This window comes from Mus caroli, unplaced genomic scaffold, assembly GCF_978045245.1.
Source record: "Mus caroli unplaced genomic scaffold, Mus_caroli_1 scaffold_10, whole genome shotgun sequence".
NCBI lineage: Eukaryota > Metazoa > Chordata > Mammalia > Rodentia > Muridae > Mus > Mus caroli.
The window spans coordinates 50,957,201-50,970,442 of NW_028227265.1; the positions used below are offsets into that span (position 1 = coordinate 50,957,201).

At 46.7% G+C, this 13,242-nt stretch overlaps 1 protein-coding gene across 2 annotated transcripts in view; it reads right to left on the reverse strand.

The window, feature by feature from the left end:
- Nucleotides 1–461: 461 nt before the first annotated feature.
- Slc10a7 (solute carrier family 10 member 7) overlaps nucleotides 462–13,242 on the reverse strand; it is a 232,370-nt gene continuing 219,589 nt past the window's right edge. For both annotated transcript variants that reach the window (XM_021170488.2, XM_085843802.1), the window contains exons 11-12: nucleotides 4,730–4,875; nucleotides 462–2,862 (exon numbers count right to left, since the gene is read on the reverse strand). In XM_021170488.2, coding sequence (XP_021026147.1) covers nucleotides 2,833–2,862; nucleotides 4,730–4,875 — 176 coding nt within the window. In that variant the 3' untranslated portion in view covers nucleotides 462–2,832. The remainder of the gene's footprint in view (nucleotides 2,863–4,729; nucleotides 4,876–13,242) is intronic.

Below are 13,242 nucleotides of genomic sequence, written 5' to 3' on the forward strand. Positions count from 1 at the left end.
GACAAGCATTCACTGGGAACCCAGGAAAGCGTCCTGGAAGAGGTGTCATTGCCACTAGTCTTCCAAATGGAAGAGGATTCTAGACAACAGAAAACTGGACACAGAATTCTGGTATCCTCCAACATGCTCATACTGAAGTCCTGGGGTTAGAAAGGCTTGCTGGAGTATCATCTGTTCCACCAATCAAAACTACAAGGGGACAGAAGGCCACGCCCCCAACACTGGACTCCTACCACCCTGCTGCAAGTGTTTCCTGTTGGCGCACAGTGTATTAGAACGGGTTTTTATGGCATGGTGTGGGGAGGCGGTGTGGACATGAGTAATGGGAGGACCCTGGAATGTCTGTCTGTTTTGTGCTGCACTGAGCTGAAGTCAATCTAAGGAATCCTTGGGAAGCGAGCGGTGTGAGCACCTCAGTGGGTGAGAATGAGCCACGACATTTCCAGAGATTCGTCAAGTACTCTCTGTTTAATCATAGAATTTTTTTTTAAATTTTCCATTCATTATAAATAACCCACTTAATTACTTAGCCATCTCTTTGAAAAAATTTGGTTTTTAGCATAAACACTGAGCGTCAACCAGAGGTGTGCCAGTTTAAAACAGAATAGGGAAGAATTTTAAAAATCCACAGAACCTTAACATTTGTAACACGCGCAAAGACTGCAGTACCACTCCTTAAAGTTCCAGCCATCTAAAACAAATTCCAGGTAGGAATGAGTAAACATAACTGTCTAATGTATTCTTTTTATAGGTACATTTGGACAAATATATAAAACAGACATTGGCAGTGCAGAAACATAGAAAATATTTTAAGCTGACAGTTCAATCCCAATGAGCATAAATTAAAGCAAATTTTGATTTTATTTTTTCCTTACCATGAAAAATATGCTATCATATTTGTGTAAAAGGAGAAGTAGCCACAGACATGTTACTAAAGCTCCCAAAACTCATGATATAAATCAGTTTTGTTTGAAAACAAAAGACATCTTTAAAGCAAAAGAGAAAAAGTTACCATAGCGTCTTCAGTTGAACTTTGTCGCAGTCATGCACAGAGAGGTAGATGTGGTTGGCAGGGAGACCAGTGTTCAAATGACGGAAGGGTTGAATCTACAACTCTGGCAGGCAGACAATGTCCACTTCCTCTAAAGCCCCAAGGCTGTGGGGGCGAGACTTGAAAACCTTTGTGCTCCATGGAGGCAGCACACTCACCAGACTCACTGCCTCCTCGTCCCCAGCATGGTCCCCACAGGCCATGCAGCGTGGATCTCTGCCAGGCCTGACACCAGTGTTATAGCTATGCTCAGAATTATGAAGTCCCGAGACACTGACACAGAAGACCTGGTGCTAACACCATAACACCAGCGCCAACCACCGTAACTATGACATAAACTACCATCATCTACAACACCAATGCTAACCATAACATAACCCAACACCACTGAAAAGCCCAGGGAATTCTGAAGGAATGATTCACTGTGGGACCACAGCCCCCCACTACCAACAGCAAAGGCAGCTGCTGGGGAGACCCATGATGCCTGTTCCAACACTAAGCAGGAAGCTCAGGAAATTCGCTCCCACCACTGTTCAGTATGCTGCTTTAGTTTCTTGTTTGGGTTCAGCGTAGGCTTTTCTGGAGTCCTTTCCAAAGCTGGTGCCCAGTTCCTGGACTCATCCTGTTGACAGCTCGGTGAGTGGAAGGTCCTGCCTGCTCTTCTGGACCAGCCCTTCTTCCACCTGACTAGCAGTGTGGACATGTAACATTAGCTCACGCCCGTGGCCTCATGTTTATTTTCTCTGGCTCCTAAGGCGATAGGATTTGATTTCTTAAGAGATGTTGTGAACATCTGTCAAATGAGGGAAGGACGTTCACATTCATAAATCGTCTCAGATGTCTCAAGTGCGCTTAATGTAACAGGCTGTGTCTTGCCAATAGGAACGATTTGGAACAGTGTAACAGGAATGTGCTTGGAACCAGCTGTGGAATGTGAACACAATCCACTGTTGATTTCTGTGACTCTCCAGCTGACTGTGACATCTGGGTGTTGCACGGGGATGTTGTGAGTGTGTAAGCGAAATGGGAAACTAAGGAATGATGGAAGGGAGAAGCATACTGAGGTACGATTGCAGACGTCCCAAAGCACTGTCCGGGTTTACCGCAACACTCATCAGGACTTCCTCTGAAGCAGCTGATAATACATCTAAGATGCACTCCCCCAGCCCCCACACACTCTTGTGCTGGGACTGAAGTGTTTCTGGAGTGTGCAGGGACGGATGGAAGGGCGGGCTAGAGAAGACGGTGTCAAGGAATGAGGTACCTGACGCTTCTCGCTTCTCGGCATCTCTGCAATCTGCATCCCCCGCTGAGTTGATAAGGAAGAGCCCGTCACAGTCTTAGAAACAAAGAACCACTCAGTGAATCAAAGTGTGCGGCGAATGAGACTTTGGAATCGTTCACTGTCACCAGGAGGAAGGTTTCTGGATGGCATGACCTCATTTTGAACGTTATAGTGCTATTAGAGTCTCGCTTGCACAAAGGCAGGACGAAGAAAACGTGTTAGCTTTTGTCCCTTACTAGAACTTTTTTTTCTGCCTTAGGGAAAAAGAATAAGTCCAAAATACTGTACTACCCTTGGCAGTAACCAACAGAGTGTTTTGGAAATAACGCTCTTGTCAAAAACATTGTAAGGCACTTAAACAGGTATATCATATTTTTTTCTGTAAAAAAATAAAATAGGCATCAAAGCAGCATCCCCAAGGACAGGTCCTCAGAACCCCTGTATGTACAGCCTGTACATATATGTACACACTCCAGGAAGGCTGGCACCACCCGAGTCACACTGTCGGCCTTGTCAGCTTCACTCCCTGTAAGACAGGAAAACAGTTCACAGTTAGACAGTGTCCACAACCAAGGGAAAATGTCAACTCGTACCAGATAATGTTATGCCACCGGAGGAAGAGGCCACTGATAGATACTAGTTTCATCTGGACTGTCCCCTTTAGGTCCCAAAGAAGTATTATACCGCTATTGGAAGATGGCAGATAACCTTTAGGAGGTGAGGCCTACTGAAAGATATTCAGGCCATTGGGGGTGTGCCCTCAAAGGGGAATACAGGACCTTGATCCCCCATTCCTGTTCCTAGCAGTGAAAGGAAGGGGTTTATTGTATACATTCCAACAATGACCCTCTCATAGGCCCCAGAGCAACAGAGCGACAGGTCATGGACTCAACCTTCCAAAACAAGGAGCTAAAATAAACCTTCCTCCTTTCTAAGCCTTGGGTATTTATTATAGCAACAGAAAGCCGACAGGCACAGTCATTCAGCTAGACTACATCACTAATCCTACTCCTAGAGACAGATCTAGCTATGAGCTCACATGTGGCTCACATGTGGCCACCCGATGGTCATCTCCCTAAGCCTGGCCTGCCTACTTGCATGCTTCTGCTCTGTAGGGATGGATATTTTGGGGCGTATTAGTATTATTTGCAAAGCAAAGGTAGCCATGCTACCCTAAGGAAATATTCTTAGTGTTTATTTTACTGCATAAATTGTCCAGGATTTTTGGTTTACTTTAAGTTAGTCCAGGTAAGTCTTAAAAGTTTGAGACATTTAGAAAACAAATCCACTCCAATTGATCTTTTGTTTATTGTGACTGAATATTATTGCCAAGAATATGTGGCTTTTCAAATAATTTCTTCTTGTTGGGTCCTCTTTTGTAGTACTGGGTATTGAATCTAGGGTCTCACATATGTTAGGTAAATACTCACTCATTAAGCCACACCCCAGCCTAGTTAAAAACTTACTTTGACACAGGTTTCACTAAATTGCCAGGCTGATCTTGGACTTTATTTTAGTCCAGAATGGCCTTGAATTTGCTATCCCCTCGCCTCAGTCTCCTGTGTAGCAGTGAGGACTGCGTAAGGCCCAGCTAATTTTCTTCCTTTTCTTGGTCAACATTCATATATATACAGTCTGAGGGGGCAGTGTACATACATACTGATGAACGAAAGAGAAAAATCTCTAAAGAGGGTGAAAAGTGAAGAAAGAAGAAACTGAAGCAGTCCCCTGACGAGTGAGAGGCTCTGTGGCCGAGCCAGCGCCTGACATGGCTGTCCTAGAACTTACTGTGTAGACCAGGCTGGTCTCACACTCACAGAGATCCACCTGCCTCTGCCTCCTGGGTGCTGAGATTAAAGGCGTGGGCTACCATGGATTGGCTATTTGCTACTTTTGTTTGCTTGTTTGTTTGGTTTTTATTTTGTTTTGTTTTCTGAGACAGGGTTTCTCTGTGTAGCCCTGGCTGTCCTGGAACTCACTCTGTAGACCAGGCTGGTCTCGAAATCAGAAATCTGCCTGCCTCTGCCTCCCAAGTGCTGGGATTAAAGGCGTGCGCCACCACCGCCCAGCCTGCTACTTTATTTCTGAGACAAGGTCTCTCCTGTGTCTGAGGGTAGACTGGCTTGCCGGTGGCCCCGCAGGACTGGCATTGTAGTGCACTGCCACATGCCGCCTTTTCTGGAGATGCTTCGGTCCGACTCAGGTTGTCATTCTTGAGCACCAAGTATTTTACCCACTCAGTCATTTCCCCACACCCCTGTTATTATAGTTCACTAGTAAAACATATGTTGGAATAATGATATACCAGAAAAAAGTAAGTATATGAATCATTTGAATCTAGGAAGAGCATTTCAGTCTATCTGCATCCATGTCAGATCTTTCTAGAGTCTTACCTTCTGCCTGGACACCATCCAAGACTTTATAGTTGGCACTAACACACTTCCCAGGAGGATCTGAGCTGGGTGGTAGATGAGCAAGGGCACAGATATCAGCGAGAGATGCTCGTGGCCTGCAAACACTATCTTCAGCATCGGGATTCCTGTTCAACAAAGACGACAGAAAACAGAGGCAAGTCAGGTTGGTGTCAAACTGATTTTCAGAACTCTACAATGTGTCATTACTGCATTTCCCCATGCGCATTCCCAGACCTGAATGGGAAATTGTCAGATAAAGCCAACAGGTCTCTCTTCCTTTCAGGACATAAGGCTCTAAGTTCTAACTGGAACACATGAAAAGGGGAGGGTGGTCTGTGTAGTGGGGAGGTACCTCTCACTCAAAATTGGCAGCTCCTTCTTCAGGAGGAGGAAGACTATGAAATGGGTCACTCTAAGAATCCTGGGAAGGACCAAGGAGAGGTTAACCGTGGATCTCCTCTTGCTCAGTGCAGTGAGTATGTGGTTGTTAGGAATCACCAAAGACAGAGGAAGCTAACAGCCCTTATGTACAGACATGGTATAGACAGCCACCGTGGGAAGACACTCTGGCTGGGCCAGCATCCTGTGCTCTACCCACAGCCCCTGGTGTTAGTCTCACGGTCAAGGATTCCAACGTGCTTACAGTCACGGAACAATTTTGTTAAGTATCAGGTAAACTGCAAAGCGAGTGTCCTGTGACCGGTTCAATGGAGCCCAAACAGACAAATACTCAATGGAGCCTATCACTCTATTCTAAAAGACTGGGGTATGCCCACCACTAGGCAACTCCCTCAACCCTCCCAGACAGGAACCTCTCTTAGGGCTCCCCTCATACACATTTAGACGTTTTCTGTCTTCTATTTCCATGTTCACTATAAAACTCAGAACTAATAAGACCAACATAAGACAAAGAACAAAATAAAATAAAATAGGTCTTTTTTTTTTTTTAAATAAAAGAGTAAAAATCTAGGCACTGGAAGTTCACACAGCCTTGGGAGGCTAAGGAGGGAGCACTAAGACGTAAGCTTCGCTCCCTTCCTCCCCACTGGTGCTCCACAGGATGACACTCAGAACCCAGGGCTTCACGAGCTCCGTGTCTCTGAGGGAGTAGACCTAGAAAGGAGGTAGCCGTGAGGGGGCCCGGAGGCAACAAGCGGCAGAAGTACGGAGATCTCTTGTCCTTAAAAGTGATTAGAACGGGCTTTCTGACAAAAATTTAAGGACTACAATTGCTCAGCTAAGTCATCCAAGTCACCTTTCTGCCGTCACGTATTCAAGATCTGTGCTTTTCTCCTGCAAGTTTCTGTGGGTTCAGAGGAGAAGCCAGTGCCAGGTGCAGTTATTGCTGCTATCAAGTGACAGAATGAACTGCAAGTTATAGCAGCTAACCAAACATGATGCCTGAGGTCCCTCTTCGACTGTGACGAGGCAGGCAGACAACGTAGAGATGAAGGCACGCAGCAACTTCGCTCCAAGGTCACCGCTGTAGGTGGTGTCATTCAGGTGGGTATGCACAGCGATCCAGGTGCACAGAGGAAGCTGGTGTGTACCTGCGCCCTGCATAGCCTGGCAGCAGAGTGCACCTGCGCCCTGCGCAGCCTGGCTTCCGCACCACAGTCTTCTGGACTGCAGCTCCTCCAGGGCAACAGACCTTGAGCCCCCTTGATCTCCACACCATGATGGTGCTGGGGTTTCACATGGATGAAAAGCAAAGCTACTGTTAGGGCCATGCCAACAGGACCCTAACCTTCTAGAAGTTTCTAGTGTGCTGGTGGTCCTGCCCTTCTTTGAACTGAAGGTCTGAAGCTCTCTTGTGCTGCAGGTCCCTCAGTTCATTCCTCTCATCTTCAAACACACCTTCTGTTCACAGGGAGTCAGTGAACTTCAGTCCTCTTGGCTGGCGGTACTCTCACCATCAGCGTGGCTGTTAAGATGGAAGGGACAGCAAGGCTCACTGTACTCGCTGCTCCGCTTTTGCCAACACTGACATCTTCACGGGGCACTGGTATTCAGCAGCTGGCTCCTACCCGTAGCTCACCGTGCTCCTTGGACCTCACTGGAAGCCCTGCTACCCACTTCCTCTCCAGGCATCTAGGTTCTGAGAACCCTAATTCCCTGGCTCCCAGCTTCGGCCACTTCCTCCTGTTAAAGTTCCTGGGTTTCTTTGTGGCTCTTTTCTCCTTCCATTTACTGAGCTGGTAGATCTATTTTCCTGACAGACCCTGGTGGCCTGTTTCTTACTGTGCCTTGCGTGACAGTCATTTGCCTTGCTTGAATGAGAAGGAATCCAAGATGGCTTGCAGCTGTGCAGACATTTGTCACATTCAGTAGGCCTTTCTCCCCACCACTTCATGTGCCTACAGTACCTCCTTAGTAGTTATAAATCACATCTCCCACAACTCACCTTCCCAGCGACTACCGTTAAAATCAGGGACGGAAATTATATGAGAGGTAAGAAGCCTGGTATCCAGCGATGAGGCCCAGGTCCTTCAGTGACCCTCTGGCTGTCACAGCCATCTAGTGATGGGAGGGACACCCCAGCCATTAAAGTCACTATATTTGTTTGGGTCTTCAAGTCTTTCTTACTTTTCCATCATTCAAATACCTACTTTCTTCTTCTATTTTTAGAGTTTATTTCAATGTTGCTTTCATTCAGCCCTCCCAAGTCCTGGCTGAGTGTGACGGTGGCTGACTCTCGTATTCTCCAAGGACTGGGTTTCCAAGGGTGGGCAAAGCAGAGAGTCACATGTCCCCCATCAGCAGTTCTGGGACACTATTCTTTTCCAACTGAAAATTTATTATGTCTGCCCTGTGGTGCCTCTGCCAGGAGTCCAGGGATATCTGGACATAGCTAGAAGCCACAGATAAGCTACAGGGTCCTTCAGAAGCCGCCATACCAGCACACTTAATTTCTGCCACCTGGTAATGGATCTGTCATGTGGAACCAGGAAACCACTATAGTTTTTATTCCAGCAGCTTGTAGACAGAGATGCACCCTTGTCCTCTTCTCTTACAGGGTGAATAGCTCACAGGAACATTCATTCATACATTCATTCACCAGCACTCGGGTGTGTTGGCTAGGTACCAGAAAGCAGGCTGTACCTGAGCCCGGTGCTTGTCCCGTAAATGCCCAGCTGTTAAGAGGCCTGGCCTCTTGGGACATGTAAGAAATGAAGCCTCATGACAGGAACTTAGGTCATGTGGGCTGTGCCCTTGAAGGGCCACTGGTCGCCAACCTCTTCCTTTGTCTACATTGTTTCCTGGCCGCTGTGAGCTGCAGGAGGTTCTGCTTCTCCACCACACAGTCAGACTTCATGTTCTGCCAGAGGCCCGAAGAGACAGGGCTAAGTGATCCTAGAGTAAAGTCTTGGAAGCCATTCCTACCTCAGTGGCTGGTGCATTCAGGCCCACGTCAGAATGTCAGTCATTCTCTATTGAGAGTGCTCTGAGCATCCTTAGTGTGGTCCAATGCAGGAAGCGGGGAAGAGACGCAGGGGACCTCTGCTCCCACCATTCCCACCTCTGGATCTCCTCCTTTGCTGTTTTATCCCTGCATCGAAGCCTCCGTGGGTGCCTCAGGGCTCCTTTCCATCCCCTGTGGCCCAGGCCCCCTCTATGCCTCTGCTCATTACTTGTACCCACTTTATGTTTTAGCCTTCTGTTCTTCTGTTGCCTCCTCTGAGAGTGCAGCCTATAGTCTCCAGACTGACCTGCAAAGCCCATCTCCACTCCTAACCACGTGACCCATGCCAGCCTTGGACTCCTGCACTCTTACCACAGTCTGCATCTCGATGTGTCCTTCACTACCAGCAGGGTCAGCAGCTAGTCCATATTCATCTTTGCGGGTATAGTAGGTGCTCAGAAAAACAACAGCAACAACAAACAATAATAACAACAAAAACCAACAAAAGCTCATGGAATGAATGGGCTTGTATTTTTTCCAAATTTCATAATAAAGCTACTAGTCAGATTCTCACCTCATTTTTACATCTGTTAATTAGGAAAAGGCCAACCAGCAATAACTTAAAAATCCAAATAAACTTAGTTGAGTTTTCCTTTTAAAATAAAATCTAAATATGAGATTCTTTTGATCTTGCTATCACCACGGTAATATAAATGAAGCAGATTAATGTTAATGTTCCCAGGTACTGGTTCTGTGTCACCATGGTTGACAGGATTCAAGTCGACTTTATGAGATGGCATTTGACTTTATGGAAGTGAACACTATGTGCATTTACAATGTTACAGGGACTTTAAGCTGTCACGCTGAAAAATGTTTATAAAACATTAATCAAAAACTGCCTCTTTAATCCAGTGCATTGTCTGAGAGATGTTGGAAGATGCCTGTTGTAAATGGATTCCTTTTCTGACTGACGCAGTTTCCACGGGAAGGAAGCATTTCCCACTGCTCGCTGCGCACACCGTGTGCGTAGATAAAGAGCACTTTCTCTGCGCATTACTACCTGATCCGAGCACTTGGGAAATCACTAATGTGGAGTGTGCCATATTTCCATGTCACACATGACACATTTGTCTAAAATTATCCAACAGAGTTTGACACTGCAGCACACTCCATAAGCAGGGCTTTCAACTGACATCTGCCACGCAGGAACTTCACGTACGCCCTTTCTTCTTCTGAAGAGTGAGTATGGGCTTTCTTTTATCCTAGACCCAGGAAAGAGAGGATGAAACGGCGTGGACAAGGGCAAGCTCCCCCCTAACTTAAATATGTTTATTTTATGTTCTCTGAATTAGAAAATTCCCTTTGTATTGCACGCAACTTGCAATATTGTTGCCATGTATTAGATGAGCATCTCCTTGGGAAATGGACACGTCCCCAAAGACTAAGCATGGCGTTTTCTTTAACCACTGTACACTGCTGTCCTATGACTCACAATAGAAAAATCTACATTAAACACTGTTCACAGTTTACCTACAGTACTTGGAGTTGCATAGTACTCCACAATTCAAAGCCCGGGACAATTCTGTGAGCCGTGGAGTTGGACAGGTTCTTGCCTCTTTGCTCAGTTTCCATGCTCAGCACCAGCTCAGCTCCTCATCAAGTCCAGCTCAGACCGGTCAGGCCTCCCTCCTGTCTCCTGACTCTTCCTCTCATCAACCCCCAAACCACAGCCAGATTAATCTTCTCAAACCCATTAATTAAAGCCAAGGCCCCGATCAGGAGCTGAGTGAGTTTCCAAGGCCCATTCATCAAATCCCACACCTACTCAACTTTACTGAAAGATAATTACGGCTGCCATCATTTGGAAAGCGCCATTGCTTGCTAAGGGCTACGTCAGAAGTCTCAGCCAGGCCTCACTTGGTCCCGAGGAAGTAGGTGGCCACTTTCCCACTGACGGGGAGACGGGGGTTTAGTAAGTTCACGCAGTTAAATAACTCACCTGACCCCGTGCCTACGGCTAAAGCAGAAAGGGACCTGCGGTAACTACTTTTAAGCACAGATTTCTGTGAACACTACTAAAGCAAACTTCGTGGGACATTTGTGTCACAGGCCCAAGCCTAGAACTTCAAGGTCAGTTTAGATGCTGACCCTTCTCTTTATGTATGGAGGCCCATGGCGGCCGTCTTCCTGACCTCTCTCCTGAAGGAGGAGGACATATTTTCTAGACATATCTCATGCTCTAGGATTGACTAAGGACGCCATTGTTTTCTTTCTCTAACTTCTACAGAGTTTAAGTATGGGACAGGTACACAGCACAGTATCGACTGTTTCAGAAAACACGCGAATATTTCCTACATGGAAAAAGACAGTTTTAGGTCAAGTCTGATGCCCGCCCTGCTCTGGGAGAGGAGTGTGTTCATCTGATATGGTGTGGGGGAGACAAATAGGACCCACAAACATGCAACAAGAGGTAGTGGGGAAGTGTCTGACTAGAGCGTAGAGGCTCCGAGGATCTGAATATATTGGTGGGAATATGCAAGTGAGACACACTTAGCTGAGAGATGGCACCTAGTCCACTGAATCGCTTCAAAGGTCATTCTCTGAACCCATGTGACTTGTTCTCCATTTGAGGGCTTTCTCAGAGTACCACTGAGTTCTGGAGGGAGCTGCTGGCAAATCTTGAATTCACCTGCTTCTTTCTTCTCATGGTTTCCCACTTTTGCTTAGTTTGTTCTCAGAAACACCCAGCATTTAGCATCCCAGCACCTTATGCTGACATTGCAAGAATGTGTTACTTCTTGCTACTTATAGTCTCTGTCTCGCTTCTGAGTCTCCCAGGAAAGCTCATGCTTGCCCCTAAGATTCACCAGGTAGAACTCTAACATCGTGAACTCTAGTAGAGCAGGCACTGTTTGAGGAACGTGGTTACTCTTTTCAAACCCTCACTACCACACAGGCCCACATATATACACTCACTGTTCCCATGCTGAGACAGAAGAGTCACAGAAAGTGACGCTCGTTTAGCACTGATCTGGCTGGCTGACTAAGAACATTATAGTTTCTAGAACATGAAACAATGGCACAGCAAGGCCTTAACCACAGTCTTGGAATTGGTTAGAACAGGCTGAGACTGAGGCTGAGCCTGAAGAAAGCTAACTTTCAGTAACAGTAGCTATTGTTTTACGTGAGGGTTCCATTCTCCATTACTTACTATTGTGTATGTGCAAGTGTATGCATATGTGGGATTAAACTCCATGTTGTACAGCTGTGTGGATGCTACAGGTCAACCTTGGGTGTTGATCCTCAGGAATTGTCTATGTTGGCCTTTGACACAGGGTCCTTCCCTGGGGCCGGGCTGGCTCATGAGCTCCAGGCATCCATCCTTCTCGCTCTCCAGTGCTAGGATTGTAAGCATGTGCTACCATATCCAACCCTTTAAATATTCTGGGAATTGAACACAGGTCTCATGCAACAAGCACTTCCTACACTGAACTCTCTCTCTAAGCCCAATTTATCATTCACTATATCAGAGGCCTACACTGCTTGTACAATATGGTATTAAGAAGCCTGGGGCTAGAGTCACACCTGGGTTAGAGTCTTATTTCTACTGCATGTTTGATCTTGGTTGGGCTACTTAAACTGTGTGGGCAAGTGGAACCATGTCACCAGAGAGAAAAACTGGTAAGGTCAAGCAGATTAAGGAACCCCGGCAATTCTCATAATTGAGAATGGTAGGCATTTGAATCTGCTCCCAACCCAGTTCCTGACCTGGAGCACATGACCATGACACCCCACTAAGAAGACCATGATAACTGGTCACGCAGCATAAAGCCCAGAGTTCTCCATGCTAAATAGGCCCTGAATGTCCAGCCAATTAAGCTTCCCTTCCCAGACACTCCTTCTTGCAGAAGGTATTTAATCTCTGTCCACCCTGAGTAAGTCGTATGCATTCTTTCCCTCCATGAACAAAGAGTTTGGACAAGCAAGGGCTGTCTCTCTCATCAAGAACCATAGCGGAGCCGGGCGTGGTGGCGCACGCCTTTAATCCCAGCACTCGGGAGGCAGAGGCAGGCGGATTTCTGAGTTTGAGGCCAGCCTGGTCTACAAAGTGAGCTCCAGGACAGCCAGGGCTATACAGAGAAACCCTGTCTCGAAAAACAAAAACAAAAACAAAAACAAAAAAAGAACCATAGTGGGTACTGTGCCACCTAAGTCTCCCGCAGAAGGCTCCTCCTTGGTTCGCAGAGGCATGTCTAGGTGCTCTGGAGTTTGGGAACTACAGCCTCAGCCCAGTCCACACCAGGCTGGGACACCTATCTTAGGCGGCGTTTTGCCTCCCCTGAGCAGGTATCACCAACACTCCAAGAGCTGAGAGGAAGGTAGCAAAGAGGCCCTGTGTTTCATCTCCCCTAGTGGCTCCAAGCACCCCGGCAGCAAGGTGGAATACAGACCTCATTCCTAACTATAAGGAGGTAGCAAAATAATATGCAACAGTTCACATTTATCTGTTACGTTCCAGACACTGTTCCGATGCAGTGACAGATGGGCAATGGCTCTGCTCTCAGATAGCCACAAGTCCTCCCAGTTAGTAGGTAGCTATGCACAAGGGTGGGTGTGCCTGGCTTGACTTGGCTGTTCAGCAGAGGCATGGAGGGTAAGGGTTTTTTTGTTTGTTTGTTTGTTTTTGTCTAGGTGGTGTATAATCTGCATGGATCTCAGAATTCCATCCTGGTTATCATTCTAGGTTTCCCCCCAAACTATTCTGGAAAGTTCCAAGGATAACCAGTCAAACTTTTTGCAGAGGTCCTCAGGAAAGGGGCTAGGACAGCACAGACTGTATGAACACTTTAGTGGCTTCCTTATCTAAATAGTGTGCTTTCTGCTCCAAAGCACTGAGCACTCTAACATGCACTCGGTTTGTGTTTTACCAGCTGGCTTTCTCTGTGCAGCATTCCACCTCTAACTGAAAACTTCTGTCATCTTATCACTGGTGTGAGCCACCACAGCATCTGAGCTTGTCAGAGCTTTACAGAGACCAGAGGAAAGCATTTTTATCCTTCCTATATAATAAGGTATCCCACACGCGATC